The following is a 12,065-nucleotide window of genomic DNA, read 5'->3' on the forward strand; positions in this document are numbered from 1 at the left end:
TTGAAAATTGCCCAAAGAGTTTTTAACGAAAGGACCAAAATCATGGATGATGGACAATCTCAGGGACCATTTCTATTGATCATGCAAATCTCAAGGACCATTTTGTATAATAACTCTTTTTTATTTTCTTTATATTGATCTCTTATTCTAAAAACTTTAATTTACAGAAAAATGATTTCAAACTTGAGTGTAAAAAGACGGACAAATTTCTATAGCTAACTGGGCCTTTGTCTTGTACCACATCTGGGCCTTTGTCTATCTTGTACCAAATTACATGGCTAAAGTCCAATGGTATAGCTATTTAAGCCCCATAAATAAGGGTAAGAAGAAGAAAATAACTATTTAATTGTTTTTTTAAGTACATTTAATATTTTTTTAACAAATTATATTATCTATATTCGGAGGAAGAGGTGGGCTTAGCCTTATAATGAGCTAGCAATAATATAGTTCAAATTCGTCTTTGGCGAGAATCAAACCTAAGAACTCTCACTTACAAGTAAAGATGAATACCACTATACCGTAATACTAAATGACATTTAATTGCTTTTTTACTCATATTTTTTATGTATTAAAACTTCAGCAAATTCTCTCTTAAATTAGACCTTGTTATACTTACCCTCCCTCCAAACTATCAATTGTGACCAATATTCCCAAAACCCTTAAATCACTTTTATTTTGTAATTGTATATCATAGGTATTTAAATTTCTTTTACGCGAATCATAAAAAGATGCAATAAAAAAAAAAGAATGCTACCAAATTGAGTTTCATTAGGAAATTTGTATTTCATTTTCATTCCAATTATGCTGGATAATTCATATCTCGTAATATCTGATCTTCTCCAGTATGAGATTTTTTCCTTTAAAAAAAAAAATTCTTCTAATCATTAGGATATATCTGCGTACAACGTCTTTACAATTATGACTAAATTACCAAACTAACCGACTAAATAACTGATTCTAGTCACTTGTTATATAAAAAACTATTTTAGCAATATATTTGGACCCCAGAAACAAAAATATTTGTTCTTGATAAATAGAAAAATATATTAACTTTTAAGTATACAATTTTTTTTTGTTTTTGTTTTTGGTATAACATAAGTAGAATATCAAATATTAATTTTTAAAACAAATAAAAACCCAAGAAAAAGAAAAAGAAAGAAGGTGAAAAATCCCAACGTTTGAAGAGGGACGTTGGCCAAACGGTCATTGCGGTTTCCCTCTCGATTTAAAATCATTTGAATCAAATACCAACAAAAAAAAGGACTTTGGCATTCAAAACCTGGTCGCTTCTCTCTCTCTCTCTCCTCTCCGCCCTTCATGCCATGGAACTATCCCACCAAGACTTTCCCTTCGCTGGCTTCAGTGCGGCTCGGGTCACATTAACCCCAATCCCCACGCCCTCCTCCACCCGCCGCCTCTCCAGCAGCTTCAATGAGCGGAGCCGCCCCGTGCCGGCTTGCCGGAAGCTGGCCTGGGTCAACCTCGAAGGCCGGATGGTCAATGCCGACGAGGCCAGCTCGGCTGGAACCATTAAGGGTGGCTTGAGAACAGAGCAAGCCGCGGCTTGGGAGCTGTTTAGCCCCTTCCAGAGGTTCCTCTTCGTCGCCGTGATAAGCGTCGCCACTGCCGAATCGAAGAAAAACCGCCACATTTCGCAGCTGAAAAAATCTGTGGATCTTAGGGTTTGTCATCATTGAGCTTTGATTAAATTGGGTTTATTAAATTTTCAATTTTCTCTTTGAATTGCTGATTAGTGATTGGGGTTGTTTAAAAAATGAATCTTTAGCCGTTTTCTTCAATAAATTATCAAAATTTGAAAATTTCAAGCATGATTCTCTCTGTATATTTATTTTAGTTGTTCCGGTATGAAGTTATATTCATAATCGGGTCTCTCTTTTTTCAATATCAATTTAATTTGGATTTTTTTTCCTGAATTTTATTTATTTTCATATACATTTGATCAAATAATAATCTTCATCACATCCAAAGTATCAGATTTGATTGTTTTTGAGTAAAATACAATCTTTCGAGTTAACTGAATTCGAAAACGTTTTTGTTAAATGCTGAGAACCTTCAGTTGGTGAAATATATAATTTCTTGACTTAAATTCTTGCATCAAACTGTTTACCAGGATCAAATATTATCAAGCATGCAGCAGAAGCTTGACAGCCTTTGCGAGCAGATGAATAACATTAAGGATCACTCAGGAACTCTTGTTCCTTCCACCCTTGAAAGCGCAGAATTGCAACGCAACGAATCTTTTGGTTCCCATAAAATCAAATTTGTTGATTGTGGTTGTTGGCTCTGTGATCAACATCGTGACCTTCCAAATGGGTTGGTGGTAAGAATTTGTTCCGTGCCGCTACATAGGTTGTTTCGAGTTATCTTGTACTAATGCAGAAATCTTGAATCTTGTTGATCTCTTGATTTGGTATCAGGATAACAATGCTGAGAAAGCCTCCAATGGGGATCGGATACTACTACATAAAATGTCTCTGCTAAATGCACAAGAGCAAGAGGAGCGCCGTATGTCAGATTTATCAGACTTGGCCTCAAGTGTCACTTCTGCTGCAGACATCCAGGTAATGGAACGCGTCGTATCTACTAAATTTCCCATCGACATTACTATTTCAAAGCATTGGATCTTTGTCAAGGAACTGATATGAAGAAGGTGAAGTGTTAAATCTATGTTTGAAGAAAACTTCTCCATTGAGGTTTGGTAGGGGATGTTTGAAACTTAATGTAGCTTAAGATTCATGGTAACGATGTCAGGCCGTGTAGGTTCGAAGTTCCCCTGCTCTGACGGGGAGGTTTGCATGTAGTTATACTTTCTGAGGCATCACTTTTCGTGTTCTTGATGTAATTCGTTGTGATTTCTGCAGCTAAACACCTTAGCTATTGAACAAGACATATACAATCTCAAGAAGGATTGTGAAGAGAGAGATGGAACCATACAGGAGCTAACCACTTTACTCCAGTCATCTGAAAGTGCCGGTTCAAAGGTAACCTGCCCCTTTTGTTCTCGTTTCCTTCTTTTATTGCCAAATCTAGTCTTAGACTGATCACTGTTATTCTTATAATTCATGGCAGAGGATTTCCGAGTTAGAAGACATAATACGTAGGAAGAACTCGACGATTACAAGACTAAAGAGGGACATGGTAGTTCTAGAGCAAAAGGTAAAGGAGTTGCTTAATAGACATGGCGTTTCAGAATTTAGGGTAAAGAATTTGTCATGACTTTTTAGTAATTCGTTAATACATATCTCAATGCAGGTAGTACACCTTACAAGGCTTCAGAGACCCTCTTTCTCTTCCTCAAACGCACATGATGACGATAGAAAAATTCCGCACATGATGGACAACCTCGTTTATGATATGGATAGTACTACTAGCCCTTCATCTTCCGATTCAGACTGCTCTCCGCTGATTCGATCACCAACTCCTCATGTTGCTAAAAATCCAGAAGGTCCTCAGATCCTTGACCCTGTTCCAACCACTCAGAAACCAGAGCCTGAAAATGCCTCTACGTCGAAGGTGAAGCCAACTGACAGTCGCATAAAATCCCAACCACTGAATCCTCTGAAAGAGATCACCATGAATTCGAGGCAAGTACACTCAGTGAGCAAATATTCTCAACCAATGAGTCCGAAATCTCAACCAATGAGCCCTGTCAAAAGATCGAATACCACTCAATTTTCAAGGCCAAGGCCGATATCAGCTGGTGGGGATTCGAAAAAGATCATTCGAAGACGTTCTACATCCGGACGAAAGGATGCTACTCCACAGAAGAGATGGGCATAGAAAGGTAGACCTTTTGCTTTTAGGATGAATAAAAGGTCTACCTTTTGTTGGTTGATGTGGAAAACGATATATGCAACCATTGAGTCTATTCATCCCAGTCGTCGACGATACTTTGAAGTAAGATATAAGATTCTAGCTAGTATATATATATAGGATATATATTATAAGTGCAGAGAGTTTTGTATTTAATCATACAATGTGACAGTGCTCTTTCAATGTAAGATCTTATTAATTTTCTCTATGGCAATCCTACCCTTCTCTCTCCATCGTCCCTTTCTGCGCATCTGACACGATAACAGAGAGATGAAGGATTTCTAGAAGGGAAGAAGTAGCAACTGAATTCGCTGCCCCCTCTCCTGAATTGTGATCTGGGTGTCGGGTTTTGTGTCCCAGGTTGGTGGATTGAGTGAATCAGATGACCAGACGAGAAGCAATAGGTTGGAACACAAATCTTGTTGTATTTCCGGTGTCCATGGTGGCAGCGAGGAAGGTGGAGGAAAGGAGGGGCGGGCTGTTTCGTTTGGGGGCTAGGGTTTTAGTGATCGTGGGTTTTGGGCTGGGTTTAGAGAGAGAGGTGGGTAGAAGGAGAGAGTGAGGGTGAAGGTGAAAGCACAAACTTGTGATGCAAGCCAACCTTTCTAACCTCTGAAATAGCACGTGAACAAATAACTTGAACAAAAACAGTGACATTCTTCACATTCATAAGTAAAATTCGAACATGAGGCTATAGTATTTCCCTCTGTTTTTCCCTTCTAAGGTGTAAAATATTTGGGCTATACAGATTTACATACCACAAATGTAAAGTACAGTCAGCATATAATCTGTTCTTGAAACCGAACCGCTATACTCTAGGCCATTGTGGACTCACAACCTGCACGTGCAAATAATTCGTTGTTCATCACAGTCAATTCCTCATCACATATTCTAGGGCAGAGCGTAATTTGGTTTGATACAATCCAAAAATGTATTACAGCAAATATATATGCAGACTATATAACGGAAACCACCACAAGGGTAAGGGCTGATATTGAACACAAAATATTCTCAATTAGTTACTTGGAAAATGTGCTATATTCAGCTAACCTCAAGCGTGCTAAAAACTAATCGCATTCGACTTGCAACAACTGATGGTTCCTCGGCTTGTCCAACCACTGCCATTTGCTCTAGTTGAAGTGTCTTTACTGGAAGCCTTCAAGAAAAAAAGTTTTAAGCAAAGAGTTGAACCTTCACAAACGATTTATATTGCGAGAAAATAGTGTTTAAAATGCTTCAAAAGCAAATTGAAACGTTCAAAGTGGAAGTTGATTATTTGTTGTAATAACATCAAGTAATTGAATTAGGAATTGAATATGCTGAAAGAAGCTTACCATGCCATTCCTCTCACGTAATACGCATTTGCTATGAGTGCACAAAAGCCTTTCCATTTGAGTCTTTCTTCGTCCGACACTGGAGGTGTGGATGACCATCTAACTATTGTTGGCTGTGGTGTACACAAAATGGTGATGAATATAATGCTCAACCACAGAATGCACTCATCAACCTGCATTGTGAAGAAAAGACGGAAAAGGGGATCCGGATCCCACTTAATTAATCATTCACCTTAAGAAGCAACATTCGAAAAGTTTAACCAACCGAAACCTTAACATACATTTCCTGCTTCCCACATTTTCAACATTAGACTATGACTAGGACTCATTCTAGTCAATAGATCACAAAGATCATCGGAGTCGGGAAATAAATTTCATATTCCAATCCTTAGTCAATCAGATAACGAGTGAACATATGCTACAATAGTTGTATTTCGACAAATGGTAAATAAATTTCATATTCCAATCCTTAGTCAATCAGATAATGCGTGAACATATGCTACAATAGTTGCATTTCGACAAATGCTACAAGTTAATAACAAAGAAGCGAGTTCACCTCCTCTGATGCAATCTTGGATTTCAAACTGGTGGTTCCACCATAGCTGTGCATTCCTTCAATTTCAACACCAGATTCCTTCATATCAACAAGTTCTTTTCTTAATCCCTCGTCAGAGCACCCCAGTGCATATGCATTCACCCCAGCACTGATGAACTCCTGATCAACCAAATTAAACATCAGTTGTGAAAGAAATTAAACAAAGAAAAACACACAAAAATACCACTGAATTCTGTATATACTTTTAAGTTGGCACCTCCTCCACGGTCGACCACATTCCTGTACCGCCTAAATAAACTGATAGCTATGTTGCGCGATGATCGATACTCATCGTCTGATGGAATCGAATCCTGCATCCGGCACTGTAATGCATGATAGTAATACACATCAAACACTCAAACAAACCTCCAAAATCCCTTTTCTTCTTTCTAAATTTTAAACAAAAGAAACTAACGAAAACACTTACCAGCCATTTCTTGGGGCTGTTTAGCTGATTTCGACTTCTCCACGAAAAGTAAGAAGCAGAGGGTGTAGAGTTACAAGGAGCTCCAATTGGGTTAATACAAATTGAGATTTTGTTCAAGAAATTCACATGGGTAGTCTTGCAGGGTAATGATGCCTCATGCTGTAGAAAATTATGAGCAGAATCTGAATATGTAATAACTCCTGAAGCATACACCATCAGCATGGTCGCAGAACTTGAACCATCACAAAGCTATATCGCCTTTTACAACAACCCAAAAAACTAAATTCAAATTTGAGCAATTATCTAATTGCATACATTATCACAAAGTTCTCAAAAACAATAAATCCTTATCAAACTAAATGTGGTCAGTTATATGAATCTTAGAATGCTAGTGCGCTTGATTTTGCGCCAAGGCTTTCGTTAGCTCCAAGTATTCCACGAGGCATAACCCAAATTCAAAATTTAGTGTTCAAACAACAATTCAGCATAAACCATCACAAAGGTCTCGCCTTCGAAAAAAACCCAAATACCAAAACCAAAATCGAGCAGTTTCCTAATCCCAAAAGGGACATGCAAAATGGATAATTGATTGATTCAAGTGGAAATATGAAACCTGGAAAAGAAAGCTTCGTCCTTTACCTTTTTCTGCAGCTCAATTTTCCCGGGAACCAAACAGGATTCTGCCAGAAATGATTATCCAAGTGAGGATTTTGTAGAAATTTTTAGGGGTTTTGAGGCCACCAATTAATATATGAAGGGCTATGGTCCTATGGAGGTGGAGATTCCATTTGATTCAAAATTTTCAGAATATTTGTGGCTGCTAATTGTTAACTGCCGTACGAGAACCCTCCTCTGCTTTGGCGGATTTTTTCTCAATTTTTTTTATTTGCAAGCCAATTCTAACGACGTCACTTTCCTTGTCGTCGTTATATTATTACTCTAATTTGCTATTTTTTTCATTTTATTTTTTTGGTGAGCTCATAATATTATTGTTTCACTTGTATTTGTTTTTTATTTATAAACTGTATAGTGCGCGTAAAAACTCGAGTAATATTACCTTTATTATATTTTTTGTAATATATTTGTATTATCTTTTAAATAAATATAAAATTACCGATACAAGTGGATCTCTAAAAAAATTAATGTAAATTTAGTATGAAAAATGTGTAAAAATAGCATTTTAAAATAATTTCGCCTTAATGGAAGAGAAAGTTACTAGACTTGAGTTTTGAGTGTGAAACAAAACCACGACACCCCAAAACCTTTCATTCCCTTCATATTCATTGACTTTTTACTCATTTTCCAATCCCTTTCCCCTCTCTCTATTTTACCTAGTTGAGTCATTGAATTCAATTATTATTTGAGTGAAAATTAAGTTCTTAACTTATTTTTTCAAAAAAAATTAGTCATTGAATTAGTAAATTTACCAATTACATCTTTAATATTATATTCGAAGCTATTATATTCAATTTTTTGTCATTTTAAGTTATGCATGTAATATACATTGGAGGGTAGATTGGTAAATTTTCATAAATAAATAGTGTATAGAATTAACTTTGGAGGGTAAATAGATTTGCAACCTACATGAAATGTTAAGAACTTATAGGCGAGAAAATGACAGTATTATATTAAAAAATGTAGTGATTAAGTTGACAAAAAATTGGATAAAATAACTTTGAATATAATAGTAAGGAAGAAATTGGCAATTTTTAATAACTTTAAGGACTTATTTCACCGAAAAAATAAGCCTATTTTTCGCTGAGATGATAGTTCAAGACTAAATCAGCACACCGCTTTTACGTATTATTACATGAGATACAAGCGTAGAACGCACCGCATCATCAAGAGCTAATGACCATGGACTGAGCGCTGCAGCCAAAGCTCGGACTCCCCGACCAGAGTCGAAATCACCCGCGGTGCTTTCCATCGAGTGCCTCAAAGGCAGTTCCAAGGTGGACGCGTGGACCGGCGACATGCTCCCAACCGGAGACATCGTCCAGGAAATTCGTATATATATTGGAAGCTCCACCACCGTCAAGTCGCCGTTTAAGAACGGAAGGAGCGGTGTACAGAAGATCCTCCATGCATCCTTCAAGGCCAAGGACACCTCCATTATCGTCCACATCCGACGCGGATTACATGATTTTGCACTTTCTAGCAGTTGGGTATGATTACTTTTCTTTTGGTTCTTCATTTGTTATCTTGCTTTCTTTTTTGTTTTTAGAGTCCTCCACCCCAATCGGGCTATTGAGGAGCCCAGCACCGTCAGACTCGTCACTTAGGCAGGAGGCCCGACTTTGTGACTGAGTGGATTTGACTACAGACTCACGTCAGTTACGTTTCTTTCTTTGTTGTTTTTGGCGTGTGGTTTACACTCACAAAGAATAGCAATTGAGCCAACCAATCCCTTGTGCTGATGGGATACCTTCATTTCGGAAAGGAAATTGATCTTAGGAACATTAGTTACCTTGACAAGAGAAATTAATTAAGGCAAACATTAGTTATTATTTTGTGACCAATATTTACCTCCTTAATAAAAACTTTAAAATTACTACCACCCACATAATCTCATTTCCCACAAATAGAAGAAATTGATCTTAATAAATTCCTAAAAAATCATCACTTGTCCAGGTTATTCAACCAAAAAATAAAATTATATTTAAAAAGGTAAACCACCCCTCCCATTGGCGAAATCCTAGTGCCACGGATCGAGCACTCACAACCGTCGATTCTCACAGTTATCAACGGCTCATACTCTCCCGCCGCCTCCTTCTCCTCCAAAATTTTCACACGAAAACACAAAATTTCAAACTTCCCGCGATTCCTCTGCTCTCCAAACCGTAAATAAATAACCCTCAAAGCCTCTGCCATTTTCCATCCAATCCAAATCAAAATCTCTCCAATTTTCCCGAGAAACAAACGCTTCCTAAACCCTTCAGTCTTCCTCTTCATCTTCCCAAATGGCTCGTACCAAGCAGACTGCTCGCAAGTCCACCGGAGGAAAGGCACCAAGGAAGCAGCTGGCAACAAAGGCTGCTCGGAAATCTGCTCCCGCGACCGGAGGAGTGAAGAAGCCTCACCGATTCAGGCCGGGAACCGTGGCCCTGAGGGAGATCAGGAAGTACCAGAAGAGCACTGAGCTCCTGATCCGCAAGCTGCCGTTCCAGAGGCTGGTGAGGGAGATCGCACAGGACTTCAAGACCGATTTGAGGTTCCAGAGCAGCGCTGTATCGGCGCTCCAGGAGGCGGCAGAGGCGTACTTGGTGGGGCTGTTTGAGGACACCAATCTGTGTGCCATTCATGCCAAGAGGGTCACCATTATGCCCAAGGACATCCAGCTTGCTCGTAGGATTAGGGGCGAGAGGGCTTAAGAAATCCCCAAATCTTAGGGTTTTGAATTTCAGCAGAATGTAGTGGGGTTTTTATGATTTGTAATGGGTTTTGGAAATTGATATGTAAAGTTGAGATCTTGGGAGATTTATGGTTAATCGAAGTTTGGTTTGAATTATGTACTCCATGTGTTTGTTAACAAAGCTTGCTTAATTTGATAGACTAATTGTTATTCAAGCTGAATCGGTTTTCTGGATTATTCCTTCTTTTGTTGGTTCGAGCAAGATGTGATCTTTTGCTTGCTTGATCTACTTTGTGATTCTGTACAAGAAAGTGTTTAATGGCGTATCGATTTTTAATAAATTTATTATCCTTCGAGCATTTTGCTCCTAGCAATTGTATGCCCAATCTGCTAGAACCATTTGATCTTCAGACCTCCTTGTCGAAGCTCTTCCTGCAGCATATAATCTTTAGCAACATAATGCCATCGCTGGAAGCATCGACTTTTCTGTGATAGGCATGTTTTAAGAAACATAGCCTCGAGTTCCCCTGATTCCAGTGGTAGTCTAATTCTGGTCCATTTTCAAAAGCTTGGCCAATTTGATGTACGAAATTCTTGCTGTGTAAAAGTCATCGAGAAGTATGTTCTGAGGCCTAATGTCGCAATGGATGATTTGGCTGCTGCACTCCTCGTGTAAATACAAGAGCCCACTCGCAAATTCCTAATGCAATTTCCTTTTTTGGGTTCCAGTTTGGCCTACACTCTTTCAAAGAGGAAGCTTGATAGAGAGCCGTTGCCCATAACTCGTACACAAGAATTTGGTGCTCCCCCTCATTGCAGAATCCTAGTAGCTCGACAAAATTCCAGTGATCTGTTCTACTATTTGTGCACATTTCAGCCTTGAATCCAAGTCAATTTCTTTAATCATAACGTCCAATCTTTTGACAGCAACTCATTTCCCCTTATCAGGCCCCAAAACTCCTTTGAAAACGGTTGCACAAGCACCACGGCCTGGTTCTTCCCCGAATCCATGTGTCTTCTAGCTCTTTGTAAGTAAAATTTTTCAGATTCGTGACTTGATAAGGTTGACTCACCTTTGCTTTTCCGTAGTAGAAGCGAGTAACAACAAAATAGGCTACTCAGCAGCACTGATCCAACCATGATCAGAGTTAAATTATATATCTTTCCTTTTCAAGTATCCGTTGTCGATAGAGATGATGTCACTACTGTGTTGCCCAGAAGTTGGTTGAGAGGACTCCAAGGCAGGGGAACGTTTCGGATTCAATCTCATGGTGTTTCGCAACAGATGACACAACTAGATCAGTCTCACGTGACACGCACATGCTTAATTTGGACGGAATATATAACGGAGTTGATGAAAATGACCATTGCTTCACATTTTGACAAGTTCAAAGACCAATGGTCACAGATTTTTTCAGGAACCAAAGCTCCAATTGGATTAAAGTTTAAGGACCATTGCTCGAATTTCATCTGATAGTAAAGCCAGTATGTGTGTGTGTGTAGATATATATAAAATATATTGCTGCAATTGCAAATGCTAGAACTGGAATTTAAAATCCCAAGTACTTCCATCTCATGCAAATAAGCTTTCTCAAAGATTCAAACACAGTAGAAACCCTTAACAAACACCCCCCAAGCTCTTCTATTCTGGTTCACGGTTTCTCTTGGCTACATGGTTCATCTGGGGGAGAGATCGAGCTTCAAGAAATAGTAAATGGTCTTATCAATACACAAATTTACAACTCCCCAGAAATTTCAATTGCGCTTATATTCATTAATGTAGGAATTGGGTTCAAGCTTTCCCCCTGCAAACGAACATACGAGCCCTCTTACAAAATATAAGGCTAGTAGCGGCTTACATGTGAATGATGAGATCTGAATGAGAGTTTGAGCAGCAGCAGCTTCTGCATGTTGCTTCTATCTCTCGAATTTTCTAGCTAGGTTTTGTTTTCTTCGGTGATCTCAGTGTGGAATTTACAGTAATGGAAACATAAATGAAGTAATTGGGCTTCTCCACGTGTTGCCAATTGACTTTAGGTTCGATGTGCTCACATTCTAACCCCGGAAGGAGAAGCATTTTGGTGACAGCATATTTGAACCCGTCCCATTGAGTGATACGAATATGAAGGGTAAGTTACTGGTTTACAGCCATTGATAGATATGATCAGTTATCGATTTGAAAGCCACACATGATATGCAATAAGATGATTGTGAAAGCTACACATTCCATTATGTTGAGAGCATCAATCCTATATTAGGAAAATGAGAGACTGTGTATGTGTTTATAAGTAATTGGGTTACTCCTATATTGTCAATTGTTTTTTTATATTGAACCTCAACTTTTTCTATGATATCAGAGCATGCTAGCTATTTTCTCTACTGTGTCCTGGACCCGAGGGATCCTATTCTTCAACACATGATATTCCTGGCTCGCCCACATCAACTAAGCTCCTCAACTCAACTTGAACACCAACCAACATGCATGCAATGAAGAAAAAGAATAAGGAAAAAGGTTTATATCAA

General features: G+C 38.5%; 3 protein-coding genes across 3 annotated transcripts; 2 read left to right on the forward strand and 1 right to left on the reverse strand.

The window, feature by feature from the left end:
- The first annotated feature begins 1,213 nt into the window (after window positions 1–1,213).
- On the forward strand, window positions 1,214–4,048 carry LOC137715885 (uncharacterized). The gene is made up of 6 exons (XM_068455245.2): window positions 1,214–1,682; window positions 2,132–2,341; window positions 2,439–2,582; window positions 2,883–3,002; window positions 3,091–3,177; window positions 3,274–4,048. Exons 1-6 carry the CDS (start codon window positions 1,323–1,325, stop codon window positions 3,799–3,801), a joined length of 1,449 nt encoding a protein of 482 aa, XP_068311346.2. The 5' UTR covers window positions 1,214–1,322; the 3' UTR covers window positions 3,802–4,048.
- A 423-nt stretch (window positions 4,049–4,471) lies between these two features.
- On the reverse strand, window positions 4,472–7,044 carry LOC137715886 (uncharacterized). The gene is made up of 7 exons (XM_068455246.2): window positions 6,830–7,044; window positions 6,191–6,448; window positions 5,967–6,086; window positions 5,725–5,883; window positions 5,169–5,341; window positions 4,885–4,990; window positions 4,472–4,672 (listed from the first exon to the last, which is right to left on the reverse strand). Exons 2-7 carry the CDS (start codon window positions 6,410–6,412, stop codon window positions 4,643–4,645), a joined length of 810 nt encoding a protein of 269 aa, XP_068311347.2. The 5' UTR covers window positions 6,413–6,448; window positions 6,830–7,044; the 3' UTR covers window positions 4,472–4,642.
- A 2,005-nt stretch (window positions 7,045–9,049) lies between these two features.
- LOC137715877 (histone H3.2) lies at window positions 9,050–9,702 on the forward strand. Its single transcript, XM_068455234.2, has one exon. The coding sequence runs from the start codon at window positions 9,151–9,153 to the stop codon at window positions 9,559–9,561; it is 411 nt and encodes a 136-aa protein (XP_068311335.1). The 5' UTR covers window positions 9,050–9,150; the 3' UTR covers window positions 9,562–9,702.
- Window positions 9,703–12,065: the final 2,363 nt, after the last annotated feature.

This window comes from Pyrus communis, chromosome 3 (genome assembly GCF_041283825.1).
Source record: "Pyrus communis isolate YQ-2024b chromosome 3, ASM4128382v1, whole genome shotgun sequence".
NCBI classification, from domain to species: Eukaryota; Viridiplantae; Streptophyta; class Magnoliopsida; order Rosales; family Rosaceae; genus Pyrus; species Pyrus communis.